The sequence below is a fragment of the Neltuma alba genome, unplaced genomic scaffold (genome assembly GCF_004799145.2).
Source record: "Neltuma alba isolate B1F8T4 unplaced genomic scaffold, ASM479914v2 tig00013358_pilon, whole genome shotgun sequence".
NCBI lineage: Eukaryota > Viridiplantae > Streptophyta > Magnoliopsida > Fabales > Fabaceae > Neltuma > Neltuma alba.
Window position 1 is genome coordinate 97,057 of NW_021637623.1, and position 18,961 is coordinate 116,017.

The 18,961-nt window shown below is 33.7% G+C and overlaps 2 protein-coding genes across 2 annotated transcripts; both read right to left on the bottom strand.

Moving 5' to 3' along the window:
• Positions 1-2,408: 2,408 nt before the first annotated feature.
• On the bottom strand, positions 2,409-11,054 carry LOC114736682 (phosphoglucan phosphatase DSP4, amyloplastic-like). The gene is made up of 14 exons (XM_028924549.1): positions 10,909-11,054; positions 10,731-10,800; positions 10,589-10,633; positions 9,850-9,955; positions 9,446-9,522; positions 9,281-9,357; positions 9,078-9,158; positions 7,738-7,870; positions 7,148-7,207; positions 6,493-6,549; positions 4,637-4,732; positions 4,149-4,208; positions 3,418-3,525; positions 2,409-2,904 (listed from the first exon to the last, which is right to left on the bottom strand). Exons 1-14 carry the CDS (start codon positions 10,932-10,934, stop codon positions 2,773-2,775), a joined length of 1,128 nt encoding a protein of 375 aa, XP_028780382.1. The 5' UTR covers positions 10,935-11,054; the 3' UTR covers positions 2,409-2,772.
• A 2,338-nt stretch (positions 11,055-13,392) lies between these two features.
• LOC114736683 (SEC12-like protein 1) lies at positions 13,393-18,492 on the bottom strand. Its single transcript, XM_028924550.1, has 10 exons — positions 18,219-18,492; positions 17,693-17,793; positions 16,972-17,104; positions 16,738-16,829; positions 16,518-16,617; positions 16,348-16,420; positions 16,120-16,240; positions 14,889-15,008; positions 14,166-14,236; positions 13,393-14,045 (listed from the first exon to the last, which is right to left on the bottom strand). The coding sequence occupies exons 1-10, from the start codon at positions 18,396-18,398 to the stop codon at positions 13,840-13,842; spliced, it is 1,197 nt and encodes a 398-aa protein (XP_028780383.1). The 5' UTR covers positions 18,399-18,492; the 3' UTR covers positions 13,393-13,839.
• Between the last annotated feature and the right edge of the window lie 469 nt (positions 18,493-18,961).

The following is an 18,961-nucleotide window of genomic DNA, read 5'->3' on the forward strand; positions in this document are numbered from 1 at the left end:
TTTCTCCTAAATTTAACTCTTACTCCTCTTTTATAACAAAAAAAAAAACTATTATTAATTATTCCATCAACCTCTTATATTTTGGATCAAAAAATTTTGAAAAAATTGGTAAAAAATCTCTATTTGAAAATTTAATTGGTTAAAAGAATATGAATTTGAACATATGTAAGTATGATCTTTGAGTATAACATATCTTCCGCTGTGTGCAACATATTTTCTGTTGTGTGCAAATAACTTCTGTATTAATAATTGTTGCACATTATTGATAATATATTACACACAGTAGAAGATATATGGCACTTCAACCCTTTTTTGTGAGGACTCTTGTTTTCCTTCCCCTGATTCAATTTATATAAATAATTATTGAAAATATACATAATTTTATTTAATTGTCTTAATTTCCCATCCTTTTAGTTAATTAAATCATTTAGCGAGCCAAATGATTGTAAGCTCAATATTTAGGCCAAAAGCAGGGGGAAAAACCGAGATTAAATTTTTGCATGCTTATAAAATGTCATGAAATCTTTTATATTTTAAACAAATCAAAGGAATTTTTTTTTATCATGGTTGATTTAGTACGTGAAAATTTTATTTTATTACTAATCAAAATATTTAGGCCATAAAAATTAATTAAATTATTAAATAGAACATATTTATGCATATGGTATGGGAGGGGCGTAGGTCCATTAATAAAACCAGAGGGCTGCATCATTGGCGATAACGAAATCATTTATGGCAAAGAGGTCCCAAAATTTTGTCAGATATTTTAATTATTTCATATGGGAATCATTTATGTACTTTGTTCTTTTTCTCCAACAAGTATATCATTATTGTCCTTTTCATTTCCCCACTTTTTGGGATAATTACAACTCTATGTCATTGTCATCATCAATAAAGACACAAATTCATTGTCGTCCAAAAGAGAACAAATAATGCAGTTGGAGTAAACCATGTTTCATATTACATAAATTTTAATTCATTTCACATCTATATGTATTTGTAATCAACACTTGCAAACAACTAAAACATGTAGCATAGTTGCCGGTTAAAAAAAAAAAACATGTAGAATAGTTTTATAATTACTAACTAATTTGATATTTAATTTGATCCTAAATATAAAATTTCAGTTCATTTTATCTCTTACTACCTCCGGTCATTAATATAAGACCCTGTTTGACTTTTATTTTGATCCTAAATATAAGACTCCAATCCACTGTCTCTCATATTTATACATTTTTTTTTCCAAAGTAGCCCTTCTAATAATGATAGTTCCAATCAATACACTTGATTAGCAAGGATATTTTAGGAAAGACAACACCTGTTTAGGATAAATAACTAACTCAACTTACTTTCTTAATCTCCTTAAATTAGTCAACTGGCCCTTATAATTAGGACCGGAGGTAGTATATTTATTTATTTTTTAAAGTAGTTCTTGTAATAATCACATATGTTAAAGGTTTCATCAAATGGTAGTTATAACTAATACATGTCATTAGCAAGAATATTTTATAGAAGACAACACATATTTATTATAAATAAATAACTTAACAAACTCTCCTAATCTATTTAAATTAGTCAACTAACTCATACATTAAAAACTGAAAGTAATATTTTCTATCCTCTCAATTCTAAATATAAAATCTAATAGACAAATTTATTTTATTCTAAATATAAAATTTCAATTCATTTTATCTCTTAAATTTAATATTTTTTTTCTAAATTCTCTTATTGATTGCATATATTAAAAATATTTCAATAAAAACACAGTTTCCAATACAAGTAATTTAAGAGTGATACTTTTTTTTTTTTGGGGTTAAACCTAACATATCCACTGACAATAGCCGAACCAATCCTCTCATCATGTAAACTTTTCAAAAGGGTTACTAATCACAAAACCTTCTTTATACATATCACCATGAATCAAACCCCTGACTAGATGTTTAAAAAACCTAGTAATACTTAAAAAAAAAAATTAAAACACATCTTACCCGAAAAAAAAAACTAAAACTAAAACAATTTTAACATAGGTAAATTGGTTACCTATCTCCTGTATCAAACCTAAGGGATTATCATTGACAAAAATAAGAGCACCCCTCCCCAACAGAAAAATTAAAAGCCTTAGGATCCTTTCCTGTCAACAGAAAAATTAAAAGCCTTAGGATCCTTTCCTGTCTCTACTCATCCAAAAAATACTTATTGCGCTACTAAAAGCGAAAGCTCCCCCTAATTACCAAAAAACATAGCCCATAGTTTTGTATTTTGTCTAAATTGAGTATTAAAATTCATCTTTAACTGCTAACATGATCAAGTGCCAGTGGCCAGATGAACCTTTTCTGCTTAAAATAGTACCCAAAAAAATTATGATATATTGTAATTATAAAGAGACCAGATGACAAACAAGCCAACTAAAAAAAAACCTAACAATATGTCTTTGTTATAGAGCACTAACATATTTTCACAAGATAGCCATAGATCCATGCTGCTTTCCTGGAAAATTTATTACAATTTCAAAAGGAATAATAAAGCTGGAGCTATTGTACTTGTCTTACTTTACATATTTCAGACCTATCATGAGGCGTAATTGAGATTGAAATAGATGCAGTAAAACAATAACATACTTGCAACGGAAAGCTTTTGTCTCCTGTTTAAATTCATGACTTCTTGAACCTCAAAAAAGGATTTTAAAAAAAAAAGGTTTAAATTCATCCTTCATGAGACAATTTATCTATATACATCCACTATGCTTCACATATAAATAAGTGAGGTCATGGTTCATGGTTCTTCATCAGGAAGAGCTTCAAGAAACTGTCTTATTCTCAGCCGTTCGGCCTTTGTGAGATCAGGATCATCACCCATCAACCTCTCCCTTAGGGCTGCATCAGCACTGTCGGTATCATCAATGACCTTTTCATAGAGGATAAGAGCAACAAATTCATAATTCAGAAGCAATGCATAAACTTGTCATGACTTGAAATGTACAGTGGAGATAAATTCTAATGCAGATCACCCCTATTTTTCAATTTAATAGATTAAACCAATGATGTCCAATCATGTAAGAAGTGAATCCCACTTAAAAAACATAATACTATCCCATAGATTTGTTTAAGGTTGGTTTGATCTGTCAATTTTACCATGATCTCATCTGCCAAAGAATTTCTCTGGTGAAGCCAACACGGCAAAATACTGCCATGTTCAACAAAAGCCCCCACAATGTGGTGAGGCTTATAAGGTTAACAGAACCCTCGACAGTAAATTTAATGAGGCATTCTTCTTTTGGTGTGGGGGGGGGGGGCGGTGTTCAGTAACTTCCTGCTCTTTTCCGGATTCAAATATGTCAAAAATTGTGTGCATCTCAGTTCTGGATCCATTAGTTAAATTTTCATTTACGAGCTTCATAATTAAAGCGTAAAACCTTACTTGCAGAAAATTATTGACATGGCCATCTTTGTTGGGAGAGGTCATAAGCTCATACTGATTGCATGTCCATTCCCCATCAACAATGTACTTGTACTCATAATGTCCTACCTGGAAAATAGATCAACAAGGAACTTTATCTTCAATTCGATGAATAAAACACAAGTCTACAATTGTCTAATTTCCAGAACTAGTAAATACAACATTTGACTTCTACCCTTCCTATACACCTTCATAAAGTATCCCAAGCGTCTGAAGTGTTCAAAAACAGGCACTTATTTCATTCGACATTAAGGCTTCATAATTGGCTATCAAACAATCAAATTACATCTAAATTTAGAAAGTCAACAGTAATAGTAAATGAAACAGCTATTGTAAGAACCTCAGCCATATGGCGCTTTCATGGTTTAAAGCAATACTAAAGAATGATGAGTCAAGATTTTAAGGCTTTCTAAGAAGATATTCACGACTGAAAATTACAAATTCCAAACACTTCATCAATCTTCTAAGATCTCGGTTGCTATGTCAATCATGGAAACAAGGAAATATGATATGAAGCTCTAAACAAAATCGGACAGTTTGACAAGGTAGTTTCCCTTTTTTCCCCTGCCTTTCTTTTTTCTGTACATTTATTATCTATTTTAACCTCAGAGAATGCTTAAGCCTCAAGTAATTTCACCAATATAAATACCAAACATGATATTCAAATTTGTTCAATTGATAAGTGGACTTACAGGTAATTCCCTCTTGAGAACCCACAAACCCTGTTTGTCATCATAATGCAGGGGCATTCTCTGAACGAAAATCAGGATACATTGAGTGAGTCTACATGGTCAAAGATATATCACAGGGCCAATCACAGCAAGTGGTTCTAAAATCATATATATATATATATATATGAAAGTGAAATATTTAGAATTTGAAATGACACTTTATAGTTTGCATCGTAAGTGCCTTCAGACAGGTGTGCAGAGAAAAGATAAATGCAGTAATTTTGCAAATCAGAAGAACGAACTAGGAAGTCAATCCAAACAGGTCAAAATCAATTCAATGGTCCAAAGTTAACCATTATACATTAGGACATTAATTTTGAAAAGTTGCACACACCATCAAGCAAAACTCTCAGGCTCAACTCAGAAGTTGGTAACGTGAAGCACTATTCATTTTTTAATAAAGCAATTGAGATGTCTCTAAAAGCTGAACAAGAAGACTCAACCATCACCTGGCCCCATCCAATATCAAGTCCAGAAACTTCAACTGAAGAGCACTTGTTGTCTTCCCACGTCAACATGACAAGCTTTTTTCTTAGGCCTGTAAGCTTTGATTGCCATATAGTAACTGATGGTTAATGAACTAATCCATAAAAACTTTTTTTTGGGTCTGAATGTAAAAACTATATGCATGTTTATATAAGCAGGATTGTCAAGAAAAACAATTGTGATACAATATACTTAAGCTCCATGCTGCACTCTCAGTCACCTGATGATGTAGGACGAGAGGAAAAGAAATAATTAAGACAACAATATACTCTCAAAATTCAATGTTAATTTGATTTCTTGATAATCAAGAAGCAATTGTATCATCAGGCTCAAGACATATTTATAGGTAACCGAATAAGAAATCTTCAACTTACAAAAACATTATAAGGGAATAACATATTCCTATGATCTAGCACCTCTATAGATAATTAATAATTAAATCATAAATAATACTACTTCCGGTTCTTAATATAAAAGCTATTTGACTTTTCAATTTGGTCCTAAATATAAAATCCCAATCCACTTTGTTTCTCATATTTATCCATTTTTCCAAAATAGTCCTTGTATTAGTTGCACATGCTAAAGATTCCATCAAATGATAGTTCTAACTAATACAAATGATTAAAAAAGGTATTCTAGGGATGACAACACCTATTTATTATAAATAACTAACTTAACAAACTTCTTCAGTCTATTCAAATTAGTCAACTAGCTCTCATATTAAGGACCAGAGGTAGTACTAATTATTAATTACAAATTCATCAATAGCAAAGGAAATTACACCATCAAATAATAATGGTTAAAGTATACATTTGGTCTTTTAACTTTATATAAGGTTTTAATTTGGTCCCTTAACTTTAAAAAACATACATTTAGTCTTTTAACCCTAAAATCATTAGGCTTCAATAATGATTTTTTGTAACAGTCATGAATGTTTTAAAAATTAAGCTTAATATGTTAACATGTGAGAATATTTTATCAACATTTAAGATCTTAATGTCATCATTTTTTTTTTAACAATTTTAGAGTTAAAGGACCAAAAGTATGCTTTTTAAAAGTCAGGGGACCAAATTGTAACCTTGTACAAAGTTAAAGGACCAAATGTATACTTTAACCAATAATAAAATAAACAAGAAAATATCGCCTCGTCTCATATCACTTGTCCTCATGCAAGGCAAAAGCTTGGGTTCTAATAAAGCAATTCATTTGAGTGAAGCGAGGAAGTCGTCCAGCTATACAACAAATTTCTTTTTATCATTCCTTTACATCAGTAAGTATAACTAGGCCCCCTGACATATGCATAATATGCTTCAGGAATTCAAGAAGCATGTTAATCTATTCTTACAAACTGAGATTGTTTGGCAGTTTTGCGATAGGCACTCCAGGATATTTTATGCATTGTTTGCCCAAAAACAAAAGAGAATTTTCTTTATATTATTTTTTCAATGATTGGAAGAGAAAGGGAGTGTAAGGTTTTGTTAAGCATGCTTACCACCGGCACTTTTTCCTCCTACATCTATTATAGAACACAGCAGGCTAGCTTCTTCATTGGTTTCAGCCAATGATTTCCTAGGCAAAATCTCCCTAAGACTTTCAATGGACTAGAGAGCTCTTTTGAAGTCATACTTTTTACTTGAAGTTTGTGCTCATTCAAATCAGCAGATAATTTTCACCATTAAGCAATGACAAAGCTTTCAGGTCAAGGAAAAAGACATCAGAATGTTAACAATTAAATAAAATAAATAAACTGAAGTAAACACCACAGTTCAAGAATTGTGAAGAACATATAAGAACAGAAACGCAGAGCAAATTGACTCACAATATCAGCTGTTGCACTTTTTATTGCATCCAACTTTGGGAAGCATGATCTTTTGCTCTGCGAGGAAAAAAAAACGTTCAAAGATAAATTTATATGCTGTTGTCAGTTTTTCCTCTTTTAACCAAATTCACTAAAACTGAATCAAAAGAATTAACCATTATTAGAGCTAAGAAATTAGAAACGCCGGGAAATATATCATTATCTAAGATGGCAATCAAACATATGAGAGAAAATTGATGTACAGCTGATTGAACTGCCAAGCTCCCTAACTCAGCCATCTACAAGTTAGACATATGTTGTATTTCAACCTAGTTGTGTTTCATCTAACCCCATGAATCACTACATGATCATCATGCTAGGAAATTACGATTTCTATAAATTCACTTCTAAATGTACCTTGATTTAAGGAATGTAATAGGATAAATAGGCTTAACATGCCCTAAATGGAAACAATCATATCCAGAGACTTCTTGATGCTTTATAAGCTTAGAACAAAAGCCCAAAGAAGAAAAAAGAGAGATAAAAAAAAAAAACTTTAGCTTGATCCAAAGTATCAAAAATACTGGAAGGTCAGACCCATGCAAGATATCCTACACCAAGAACCTCATACACCTACTTAAAGCATGAAAAAATAAAAACGATTCAGTAAAGTTACCAGAAGCAGTCTATAAGCCTCATTGAGTCTATAACCCTGAATCCAAAACATATAAGCCAACTGAAAATACAAGAACAATTGTTAGTAAATGACAGTTGGGAGGACTATCAATATATCATTTGAAAGCAAGAGGACAAATAAACATACCACAAAATCAAGTTTTCCAGACTAAGTATCTGAAAGAAATAAAAATATAAGCCTGTGCCCTCTAGATATTCCTAACTGTACAAGAATCATCTACACTCACTGTACAAAGAACTCTCACCAGTGCAAAGAACTTGCTTACTCTTCAATGCCTCAACATTTGAACACTCTACAAAGTGTGCAGGGTGTCTCTGGGTTAAAAAATTAATTGAAGCATGATGCACATAATCGGCAATGACTAGAGAAGAGGGAAATAAGTTTCAAAGCCAAATGTCATGTAATTCTTCTACTCAAGACAAAATAGGCGCCAACCAACCACAATAAACCTAATAGTTCACATGTGAAGCACAAGTCAAATTAACAATTCACAACTGCATTTCCAAAAACATGGGTTCGGATAAATACATGAGTGAATTAAAATTCAGAAATTAAACCCAGGGACATACCGCAGCACCCGGAGCTCTTCCAAGTCCAGCAGTGCAATGTATATATGTCATGCCCCCATTGCGATTTATGGCCTTGTACAATTTGCTAACTACAGTTGGAAGCCTCATCCTTAAGTCAAATGCATCAAAGTCCCTGCAGCATAAAGCTGGACGATCATATGATGGAAAGAAATCCATGATATGTTGAGAGAAGCACATGAATAATGCAGTAGATATCACTATTTAGATAACATATACAAGAACAAACTGAAATGCAAATCAACGCACAAAATGCATAATAAACATGTATGGAAAGGAACACTAAGTTTTACTCATAGACAATAGCAAATCAGGGAACCCATGACGCAAGGTGCATGACAACTAGTCTACCATGAAAATCCTAAAATTATCCAAACTCCATCTTTTTGGTGCATTCATATCCTACATATTCAAAACAGCAAATCGCACATATAAAACAATCAATTCCATGGACATTGTTTTGGTTTTGTCTATGAAATTTAAGAAATATTTAGGTGTAAGATATACAGCCATAAAACTACTCTATCTGAAGGCAAATATAAATGCGGCGTTCAGATTAACCATGAATGAAAGCATCGCATCTCAAAATTTATTCACAATATACAGGTTTATAAATAACAAACCAATTAACATTTGTTATCTTCATGTTTGAATTACTATATCTCACATACAAGCATGCAGAAGTTACCTGAATGAACTAGATCACCGTTGGATGGTGATCCTAAATAGCAGATGGCAAACCAGAATCTTATAACCAAAATTCCTCAATTTTGTAAACAAGATCATCAACCATTTCTATGACCATTTGAAAACATAAAATAATATGATACAGATAAATTTCATCCAAAATAGTTCCCAAATAAAGTAAATTCATTTTGCAGTAGAATGGTAAGGTAGGATATGAGTGAAGCCAAAACTTAAGAAACAGAACAAATGTGGACAAGTTTAACATAGATAACAGTGATTAGCTCACTGGCAACTGGAGCACTAATGCACAAAGACCATGGAATGAAGTGGTAATTTGCTCCAAATTGATTCCTTAAATTTCAGTTTCTTCATGAGTTGCAATTTGTCATAACAAGTAACAGTAGTTTTCATTTTTCAAAAATAATGAAGTGACAATTTTTTTGCGCAGAAATCATTCTGAAAACGGTTTTCTTTTCTGGTAAAAAGGAAATCATGACATTCAACATGACCTCTTTTTTTTTTTTTTTTTGGACCAGCCAACATGACCTCAATACCACTATTTTCAGTCTAACTTATTTAAATTCATCATGACTTGCTGGTTGATAAAAATATATCATTATTTTTCCATAACAAACCTTATCTCAGCCCGTACGTGTTGAATGTCACTGAAAGACCCAGCATATTCTTGAATAGCCTTGATATCAACTCCAAAGTATCTGAAGTAGCGTTAGAGAAACAATTTTGCTGGATCAGATGAGTGGTAGCTATCACAAAGGTTGAAATTGTATATTCAAATAATCCTAAACTCAAAGAACTTTCAACAAGTCATTTAGGATACTCTAGGTCTGGGTCCTGTTGCAAGCAAAATATAGTTTTCACTCCTATTGCGCGAAGCTTGTCAACATCTTCAGGAGTCTAGCAATTCATAGACAAACCAAAAGTCAGAAGACCAAACTAGATGGACGTAATTGCAGCAATTTTCCATCACTGAGACAAAAATCACCTGCAGGCATGATCCTACAATTAAGTCTGGACGAATGAAGTTGTAGTTCATTCCCAGTTCGTGTCTATAAGTCAAAACTGCAAAGGACCAAGTTATCAAAGATCTAAAAACACAAATTCAAAGAATGCAAGAATAGGATGACCTTGAGCATCGTCTTAACATCCTTCAATTAACCCAAACTAATAGATGAATAAGAAGATTTTATAGGCTGCTGGAACTGATCATAAATTGTAACAAACATGGCGAAGATTTGTTCCAATTATTTGAAATCCTTCACTACAATATACTCAACAAATTTGTAATCAAATATGAAGTTTCGAGCAAGCAAAGGAAATCTCTTCTTCCCCAACTTGTCACACAACATTTTTCCCGATCAAACTAGAATCACAAAGGATTAAGCCTACCAGCACCCATCGCTTCAGTCATATTATGACTATATGTCTCAGATTTTTCCTCTTCCTTCACACTGGCACTATTTGTCCCTGCACTGGACGTGGAACCAGAAGCAGACTGCAAAGTGAAACTTCAATCACATTTTCCGGGAAAGACAAAAAAATATGAAGCAGATAGCAACTAGCAGATAACAGATAATTTCATTTACAAAAACATCTCAAAAATATCAAACTCAACTCAGTAAAATTGAGCATAACAAGGCCCAGAAGTTAGAAATGCTGTTATTCCGTGCACGTTTTGATTACTTCTGTTAAGCTATTTGACTATTTTATTTACACCTATACTACTTCCATTGCTTGCACCAAAATGACAAAATGTACAACAGCTATTAACTTTTAAGTACCACCTTCAATTTATTAGTTGGCAGATTTCAAAATATACCATGACCATTTGTACGCCGTCTTATTATTGGTTCATAGTAAGCCGAAACTGCGTTATCATAATGCTGCCGAACCACTGAACCTTATTCAAAAAGTCTTTACATCAATTACACACATGAGCATACAGTGATTGAATACGAGGAAAATTGATGCTAACGCAGAGCAATAAGATAATGATCTCAAAATAAAAGGGGAAGAATGAATATGCTATGAAGTTTGAAATATAATTGTCAAGAAGGTACACAAGAACCCAATAGAAAGGGAAATGAAACGAAAATTTAACACCGAAAAAAACAATATTCCGACGTACCTTCACTGCTATGCTTCGATTTGGATCACGAGTATTGGACATTCCCTGAGCCAACCCTCAAAAATGGTGAATATTGCATACCCAAAAGGAGAGACGATGCATTCTGAAATACACAGTCACTGACACATAGTTAACTACATACCAGTGAATTGACAGAGCAAAGAGGCTTCCTTTGGTGACTTGTAAAGCACTGGAAAGGCAAACCCGAGGATCTGAAATTGGAAAGCGGAACCAAACGGGAAATCACGGGTCAAATTCAATATTTATAGCTGTATACTATGCTAAAAATGATCTCCATGACAAAATCGAGAAAGACGCACAAAGGAAGATGCCGAAGACAGTTCATGATCCAGAAATGGAAAATTCGCTGAACAAATGTCAGCGGAGAGGATAAGTGGACAAGGCTTGTGTTTGCGCCCTCCACCTCAGGCGTTTCTTTATTCTTTTGGTCTGAGTCTCTGAAGTAAAACCTTCTATTCGGGGAGATATTTTTCTGAAATAAGCTCTGGCCTGATTGTGACAGGGACGGGGGAGGAGGAAAGGGGAGGGCCTTTCAAAAGATTCTTCTTCAAATATGCCACGTACCGTGAAGTGTGTATGCTCATCAAGGGAAAGAGTTTATATATGGTTTTTAAATGCTTTTCACAAAAGTACACACACACATATGCATATATATTACTCCTCCGGTCTTTATTACTCCTCCGGTCTTTATTATAAGACCCAATTTGACTTTTTATTTGGTCCTAATTATAAGACCCAATCCATTTTCTCTCTTATATTTATGCATTTTTTTCCAAGATAATCCTTCTAATAATGATAGTTTTAGCCAATATACTTAATTAGCAAGGATATTTTAGGAATAACAATACTTATTTATTATAAATAACCAACTTAACTTACTTCCTTAATCTCCTCAAATAAGTCAATTGGGTCTTATAATTAGGACCGGAGGAGTATAAGATCTAATTTGACTTTTTATTTGGTCCTAATTATAAAACCCAATCCATTTTGTCTCTTATATTTATGCATTTTTTTCCAAGATAATCCTTCTAATAATGATAGTTTTAGCCAATATACTTAATTAGCAAGGATATTTTAGGAATGACAACACTTATTTATTATAAATAACCAACTTAACTTACTTCCTTAATCTCCTCAAATAAGTCAATTGGGTCTTATAATTAGGACCGGAGGAGTAACTCTGATCGTAAGAACTCATTTATAATTAGAAACTGAAGTGGTTCCTCCATGTATATGCATTTTTTCCTGGTTATATTACTCTGTTTTTTATTATAAAATCCAATTTTTGAATAGGTTTATCCCTTTTTAAAAGATCCTCTTTGAGTTTGTCTAAGCATTTAATGCAATATTACCTATTTTACCCCTAATTTAATATATTTAGTACATTCTCTTTTTTTATTTATTTCACTATTACTCTTTTACATTTACCCATTTATATATAGGGGTACATTTGGAAAAAAAATTACATTTGCCACATATTAATTGCTTTAAATTAATTTTAACTGTTTTTTTAAACCGCGTAATTTAGTTAAAAGGATATTATAATAAGGGACGGAAGAAGTACAAAAGTACATATATTAAATATGCATAAAATTGATATGTTACCGGGAAAAAAATTAATAAGTTAAATTCTAAAGAAGAATTAATAAAGTTTAATAATTTTATTAACTCTAATAAATATAGTAAAAGTAAGTTATAAATAGGGTAAAGAAAATATAGCATATTATATTTCTTTTTCTAGTGTTTTGCTAATTTCATATGTATACTTGATTAAAATAATTTGAGTAAATCAACAATGATTCAAGAAAAATAATTTAATAAATATATAATTATTGGGACTCTACAAGCCTGTGGACCAATAAGGAGTTGATAAAAGGAGATTGAGCTCGAGACCCAATAAATCATGGTAAATAAGATGAGCGTGGGGATCAAGTGGTCAAACTAGATTTAAGTAGTGACTAAGGAAATAGTCAAAAAGCAAGGTTCAGTGATTAAAAAACACAATATCAGCGCAGCCACTTCAGTTAAGTGAGTATCTCACATGGCTAATAAAAAAATATTTTTTTTGGGGAGGGGGGTTGTTTTGCCGGCGGGATCGTGGACAAAAACACGTACAAACCCCCCCCCCAAAACAAAAACAAAAAACAACAGAAAACCCATGTATTTGCAGGGCCAAATATTATAAAATGACCGAATAGCGTAATAAATCAGATGTGCTCATGTGCATTGCATGGAGCATGGACCCTAGGCGTCACGTTAGACCCCTTGGGTTTTCAAGGAGGGAGTAAGCTTTCCTTTTCCCTGCTATAACTTCGAGCAAGGGTGTTTAGGCTATTTTATATTTCATCTTCTTTTTTTTTAATTCATCTATCTTTGTTTTATAGCATCCAAAATATTACCTTAGTTCAGGTTCCCAAAAAAAAAAAAAAAAAAAAGTACCTCGGAAAATAAGCTTGTGAATCTCATTGTTAGATCTCGTCTCGCAGAAGTCAGATCGTATGTTGAATCAAAAAAGACTAATAATTCACGATATATATGGTTTAGCAGGAATCTTGAATAAAAAACCATTAAGTTTAGGACTTATTTGAAGTGACTTATAAATAGTTTTTTAATCATAATTTATAAAATATGAGATAAATATACAAGGGTTAGCTAGGTTTGCGTGAAATGTATTTATAGATGATTCCACGTGTGATTCCAACTAGGGCCTCAAAATATGCAAATATTAAACGAGGCGTTGACAAAAATAAAAAGGGAATAAGAGGAAATGAGGCAAAACAGCATACTACAGAACAATTACCCATCTGATCTTCGATAAAAGCGTCAAATAGATTTTAAGTTGAAAATACTTCTGCTGGGGACCCAGACATTGAAGTTATTTCAGGAACTATTTAGCATATACAGCACAGAAGATCAATGTCTCCCAACAGATAAACCCACTTCCAGAAAGGCCAACAAGAGTACAAAATACAATGAAAGTGAAACTAGCTAATCAGAATAACCTCTGACTGTAGTACTGACTGAACAAAGTAATTAAGAAACGCCAATACTAAAAGAAAACATAATTAAGAATGAAGTTCACTTGAATTATAAACTATCAAGTAATGACGTGTGACTGGCTAAACTGCCTAAATCTACAGGTCCTATATGAGGATGAATGCTGAGGCCATTATACAGCAATGGATGCTCCTTTAAAAGGCATTGATGAATGAATAAATGAAAGAGCATCCTCACATATCTACTGGTCCAAAAGGACCAAAACCATTTTGATCATCAGAAGACTGGTGCTCTCCCAGGAATGGTTTAAACCTCGGTCTCGCTGGCTGATCTTTTCCGAGCGGAAAGTTCCAGAAGGAATCAGAGTTCTCAAAAAATATGTAAAACAAGACGGCTGATGCTAAAAACAACCCTAGAAGCAGCACGTAGATCTGCCACTCTGCATGTTTAACATGAAAATTTCATGAAGATGTGGTTGGATGAAGCAGTTTAAAGAGATGCAGTAGTTGGATTTACGTAAATACACGCGCGCACAGGAGAGAGGGAGGGAGAGTAAAACCTTTCCAGTCTGCCGGAACATTTGGTTTAGTGACCAGTGCTCCCCATTCTACAGAGGTTGTAAGCAATACCCTACAGATATACCACCAGAGCCAGGTGAGTAGTCAAGAACCTAGAGAGAAGGTAATGTGTAGATCTAAATTTGTTGTGATAGGCTAGGCTTACAGCCTTACACTAGGCTTCTATCAAGTCTTACAAATTTACTTTTGGGCATAATATAATTGCAACCTCTCTTGACAAGTTAGAAATCGTGGTCGATATGAAGCTAAGGAATTTGCTGTTACAAATCACATTCATCTTTATGTAACCTCTCTTGTCCTTTTTTTTTTTTTTTTTTGGTTTCTTTTTGAGGTTTCCCTGTTGGCAGGTAGGTACATAGTAAAAAGTAAAAAGGGTATGATTCACTCATTAGACTCCTATTACATCACCAAAACTCCCAACCAAATCACCGATAGGAGATTCCTCTAACTAGCTAACATCCTTAACCCATTCCCAATTAACTATTAATCCCCCACATAACGCCTGCGTACAGGACCTTTTTGTTAATGGATTGTTTTCATAAAATAAGGTTTCCACTATCTACTAGGCATCTATATATATTCCTTTCACACACTTTACAATATCGGAACAATACCCAGAACCCTGAACATTGTGTTAGTGTTAATTAGGACAAATAAGTAAGGTTTGAAGCTAAAGCAACTAATCTAATCCAGGGAGACATTACCTCTCAGTGGGACAGAACTCAAGTGTTGCAATGTTTGTCCCCAGATGTACTCTCTTAATATAATGCATAATCTCCATTTTTTTAACTTCAACTACACTTAAATCTCCGTCTTTGCTTCCCCTGAAAATAAATAGCAATGAATTCAAAAAATGTTGAAGATATCAACGACAAAGAGAAACATGATATGCATACGACTTGCAAATTAAATAACATTTTATAAACTCAAACATTGCAGTCCAGATCAGGGGCAATTGCAATAAATGATAAAGTGGTGGGGTTACTTCATTATCTTTTATTAAAATATTTAAAGAAGAAGAAGAATATACATGTAAGAAGGTAAGTACATAAAGAGACGAATAAATCTGCCAGAAATAGACGAAGAAACCCAGTCAATTTAGCATGCTTATAATTCCTTTAAGAGTTTTCAAAGCCAAAATTTTTTTTATCCTTCTACAACCAATTTTCTCAACCAATACCACCCAGAAAAGAGATAGAAAGACTGTATTCACTGCTGTAAGCAAGTTACTCGTTGGCAAAAAGAAACCAGAATTCGAAAATTTTAACTTGTTATGCAATTCCTTGACAGACCCATTATAGCAATTGCTACTCCCTCTAGACCACCAGGGTTCTGCCATCCACTTCTGTAGACAAACGTGGGCTGATCAACCTAGAGCTGATTGTCTGTTGAGACCATAATATTTCTAACGACATAGGACAATCCAAATCTTCATTATCTTTACTGTTTCACTATAACCAAAATGCTGAAACTCATACAGGTCAAATTGAAAGGAAATTAACAAATATCCCAACTGTAAGTAAAGGACACGTAGCATTTTAGCATGAAGGTCGGGAATACAAATGTAGAACCACAATAGAAAAACTAATTGAGTTTGAGAGGCATAAGAGATAAGGCATGGTATCAAAAAGAAGTTCTAGGAAAAGAAAATACAAACTAAAGAACTTAGCAATTAATAAAAAGAAAATGATTCCATATTTCTAGCCATGATTGAGGTCACTTGTGCATACAAAGACTTCTAGAGAGACTGAAAAAGAATGAATCAGTTTATAATAAACCTAAACGAATTTCTATGTTCTAGATCAGAAGAGTAGTACTTCTGTCTTCTTTCTCATTATCAATGACACTTATGGCAACAAGGCCAAAATCATACAGACAGTCCTCCATAGAATTGATCTCAGGTTAACAATCTAAAAGCCATGAGCAGATTCTTACAAAGCAAGATATTTCCCATCAAGGCTCATTGACATTATTGAAGCAACCTTTCGGAGCAGCCTCTTATACCCAATTTTGTTCCATGTACTTATATCCCAAACTCCAACAACAGCTTTATCACCTGTTAAAAGATACATGGGTGTCTATAAAGGTAATAATTTATTCCTCAAACAATGTTCTAAACATATAGTGAAAATACTATACTGCAGAATATTCATATTGATATACCTTTTTGAAGAGTGCAAAACAGAAACGGTTTGGTTCCATCTTTAGAAAATCGACACAATTCAATCTTTTCATCCTACAAAAGGGGAAAAACCCATGCCCACATAATTTATACAAAAAAATGCGCCAATTTTGCTCCGCTTTCTTAAATTAAAAACTCAAATGCATTATACCGCATTGCGAGATAAAGTTGTCAAAGGAACACCATCTTCAACCTTCCAGATCCTAGCTGAACCATCAGTAGATGTTGAGACCAGAAATTCCGAGTCTAGACTGCAGTATTACAGAAAACAAAGTATAAAGATTTAGTATCCATGTCTGCGAAGTTTCAAATCTTTTACAATTCCTGTTCAACCAAGCAGTTGGATCCAAAAAGACTTGGTTCCATCCTACCTGAAATCCATATCTCGAACAGACTTGTGTGCCCTTGGTTCGTCCAAAATTACTCGCATGGTAGGCCACTCCCAAATTCTGAGGTGCCCATTCTGTATTGTTAAGTATACAAGTCAAACACACAGTACCATGCTGCTCAAAACGAAAACAGAGAGAAAGAAAGCAAGCAAGCAAGGAGGTGCCACAAATTCACAGCTGATAAAAGCAATTGTTGCATGTTGACTTGATGCTTACCTCTCCACCAGAAGCAAATCTAGATCCATCAACACTAAAAGCAATGCATCTCTGAGGACCAACATCATGAAGGGAGGGAAGTTCTTTGGCCAATAGCTTAATGCTTGTTTCACGACCAGACAACTCAAAAATTCTGCAAGCCCACGAAAATGAACTTCAATATATATGTTTCATATCAAAAGGGAAGATGCATCAACAATCTGGGGCAAAATATTAGAAAGTCAAATTTAAAATTCAATAACTATTCTGTCAACCAGTAGCTCCCAGGAAAGACTAACAAGAAGCTGCCAAAAAAGAAACTTTTAAAGCCAATCTCGCAACTGTAATAAGTTAGCCAATGCTTCATTACAGTAGTTTCTGATGAAGATCTTAGACACCGTCCCCATTAAATAAAGGGCTCACACTAAGGCACCCTCACGAGAAGCTTCTCAAATTGTCTTTGAGATTTTTCAATTGATAAAGGAAGAGAAAGTATTCCTTTGAACCTTCAAATGAAATAAAGTAGGAGTGAAAGTAACTTTCAATTCGCAAATCCCACAGAAAGAAAAATCTATGGACATAATGAAAATACTTGGTTAATACCCAGCACCAAACCAAATTCAGATAAAAGAATGAGACAATAAGACAAATGACTATATAACCAACAGGCGCACTCTTCAAAGGGAAATTTAAATAGCTGATCGAAGTATCAAATACAAAGTTCATATAGATAGAGGCTCACTTGCAGCTACCCTTGCTCAAAGAGCACGCGATATCATCTCCACTAGGGTGCACAGCTATAGCAACAGGATCACCTTCCTCTTCCTCTAACACAAAAGTGGTCTGGAAAATATAATATTAATCAGACAAGTCTTGAAAACAAAGCATCGGCAAATCACGTAACCATTCAGAGACCAAGGCACGTGTTGCTGACAATAGTTGCAATCGATATATTTTCTTCATGGCATGTAACTTCGCCAAATCCCTTCGACGTATCGGGAAAAAACAAAACGGTATGCACTTTAAAAAAAAAAAGCCAAGCTTCAAAAAGGGTCATTAATTTTTTCCCACGTCTTTCTATTTGACTAAATTGATTATCTGTTCCCTGAACCGTATGTAAGGCTTATGTAAAAAAAATTAAATTATCCTAAACAGGAATTAGTCCGTTTGCTCATGAGTTCTTATTTTCCAAGCATTAACTCCCGTGAGTGGAGCTCCAAAAACAGAGGTGACCAAAAGCAAGAGCGTAAGCATACAGTGAGAATTACCAGGGGCGAGGAAGATAACGAAGTGGTATTGGGATCGAAGGAGAAAATCTCGAGCAGAGAAGGGCAAGAATTTCCTCGCCTCGACCTTCCCAACACAACAAGATTACGCTTTTCGGGTCGCCGAATCCATGCCCCGCAAGTAACCGGACCCTGCAGCGACCCATCACCACCGTTCTCCATGGGCGAGGTATCGGGATTTGAAAGCAACTGAAGATCGCAGCTCTTGCAGAATGGTTTATGGGAAATAGAGTCCCGAGACTTGCTGAAAATGACGGATTTTTGGAGGCACTAGGCGGAAAGAATCAAAGAAATATCCGAAGCGGAAAATCCCAGAAATTTGTAAAAGTCAAACGTATAATTCTTTTTTCGCAAAATGTGGCTCCAACTGTTTATTGGAAATTTAGAATACGGAATATGCCCGCGTGCTGAACAGGGGCTATCTTTTCAATTTCAGAGGAAGTTCGGTTCGTATTAGCAATAAATTTTGAATCTTAATTGACGTCAAAAGTATAGTCTAATTTGAAAGTTAATATTGATGAAAAGAACTATTTTATATGTTTATCAATTTTTTCTCAAATTAATTCTATTAACATTCTCTCAATAATAATTTAGTATGAGGGGAGAAAATTAAGAAAAATAATTATTGTGTTTTTTTAAAAATAATATTAATTAATTTAACTAATATCTTTAATCTATACAAATTAGTTAATTAGGTCTTATATTGAGAATGATAGGAATAAAAT

Bases quoted from the DNA above. Each gene is read 5' to 3' on its own strand.
- LOC114736682 (XM_028924549.1), bottom strand. From the start codon at position 10,934: ATGAACTGTCTTCGGCATCTTCCTTT. The intron at 10,634-10,730 runs GTATGTAGTTAA...GGGTTGGCTCAG, and splicing joins TTTGCTCTGTCAATTCACTG to GGAATGTCCAATACTCGTGA. The intron at 4,209-4,636 runs GTGATGGTTGAG...ATTTTCGTTCAG, and splicing joins TTGATATTGGATGGGGCCAG to AGAATGCCCCTGCATTATGA.
- LOC114736683 (XM_028924550.1), bottom strand. From the start codon at position 18,398: ATGGAGAACGGTGGTGATGGGTCGCTGCAGGGTCCGGTTACTTGCGGG. The intron at 17,794-18,218 runs GTAATTCTCACT...TATATTTTCCAG, and splicing joins CGTTATCTTCCTCGCCCCTG to ACCACTTTTGTGTTAGAGGA. The intron at 14,046-14,165 runs GTTTTACTCTCC...TTAAACATGCAG, and splicing joins TGTTCCGGCAGACTGGAAAG to AGTGGCAGATCTACGTGCTG.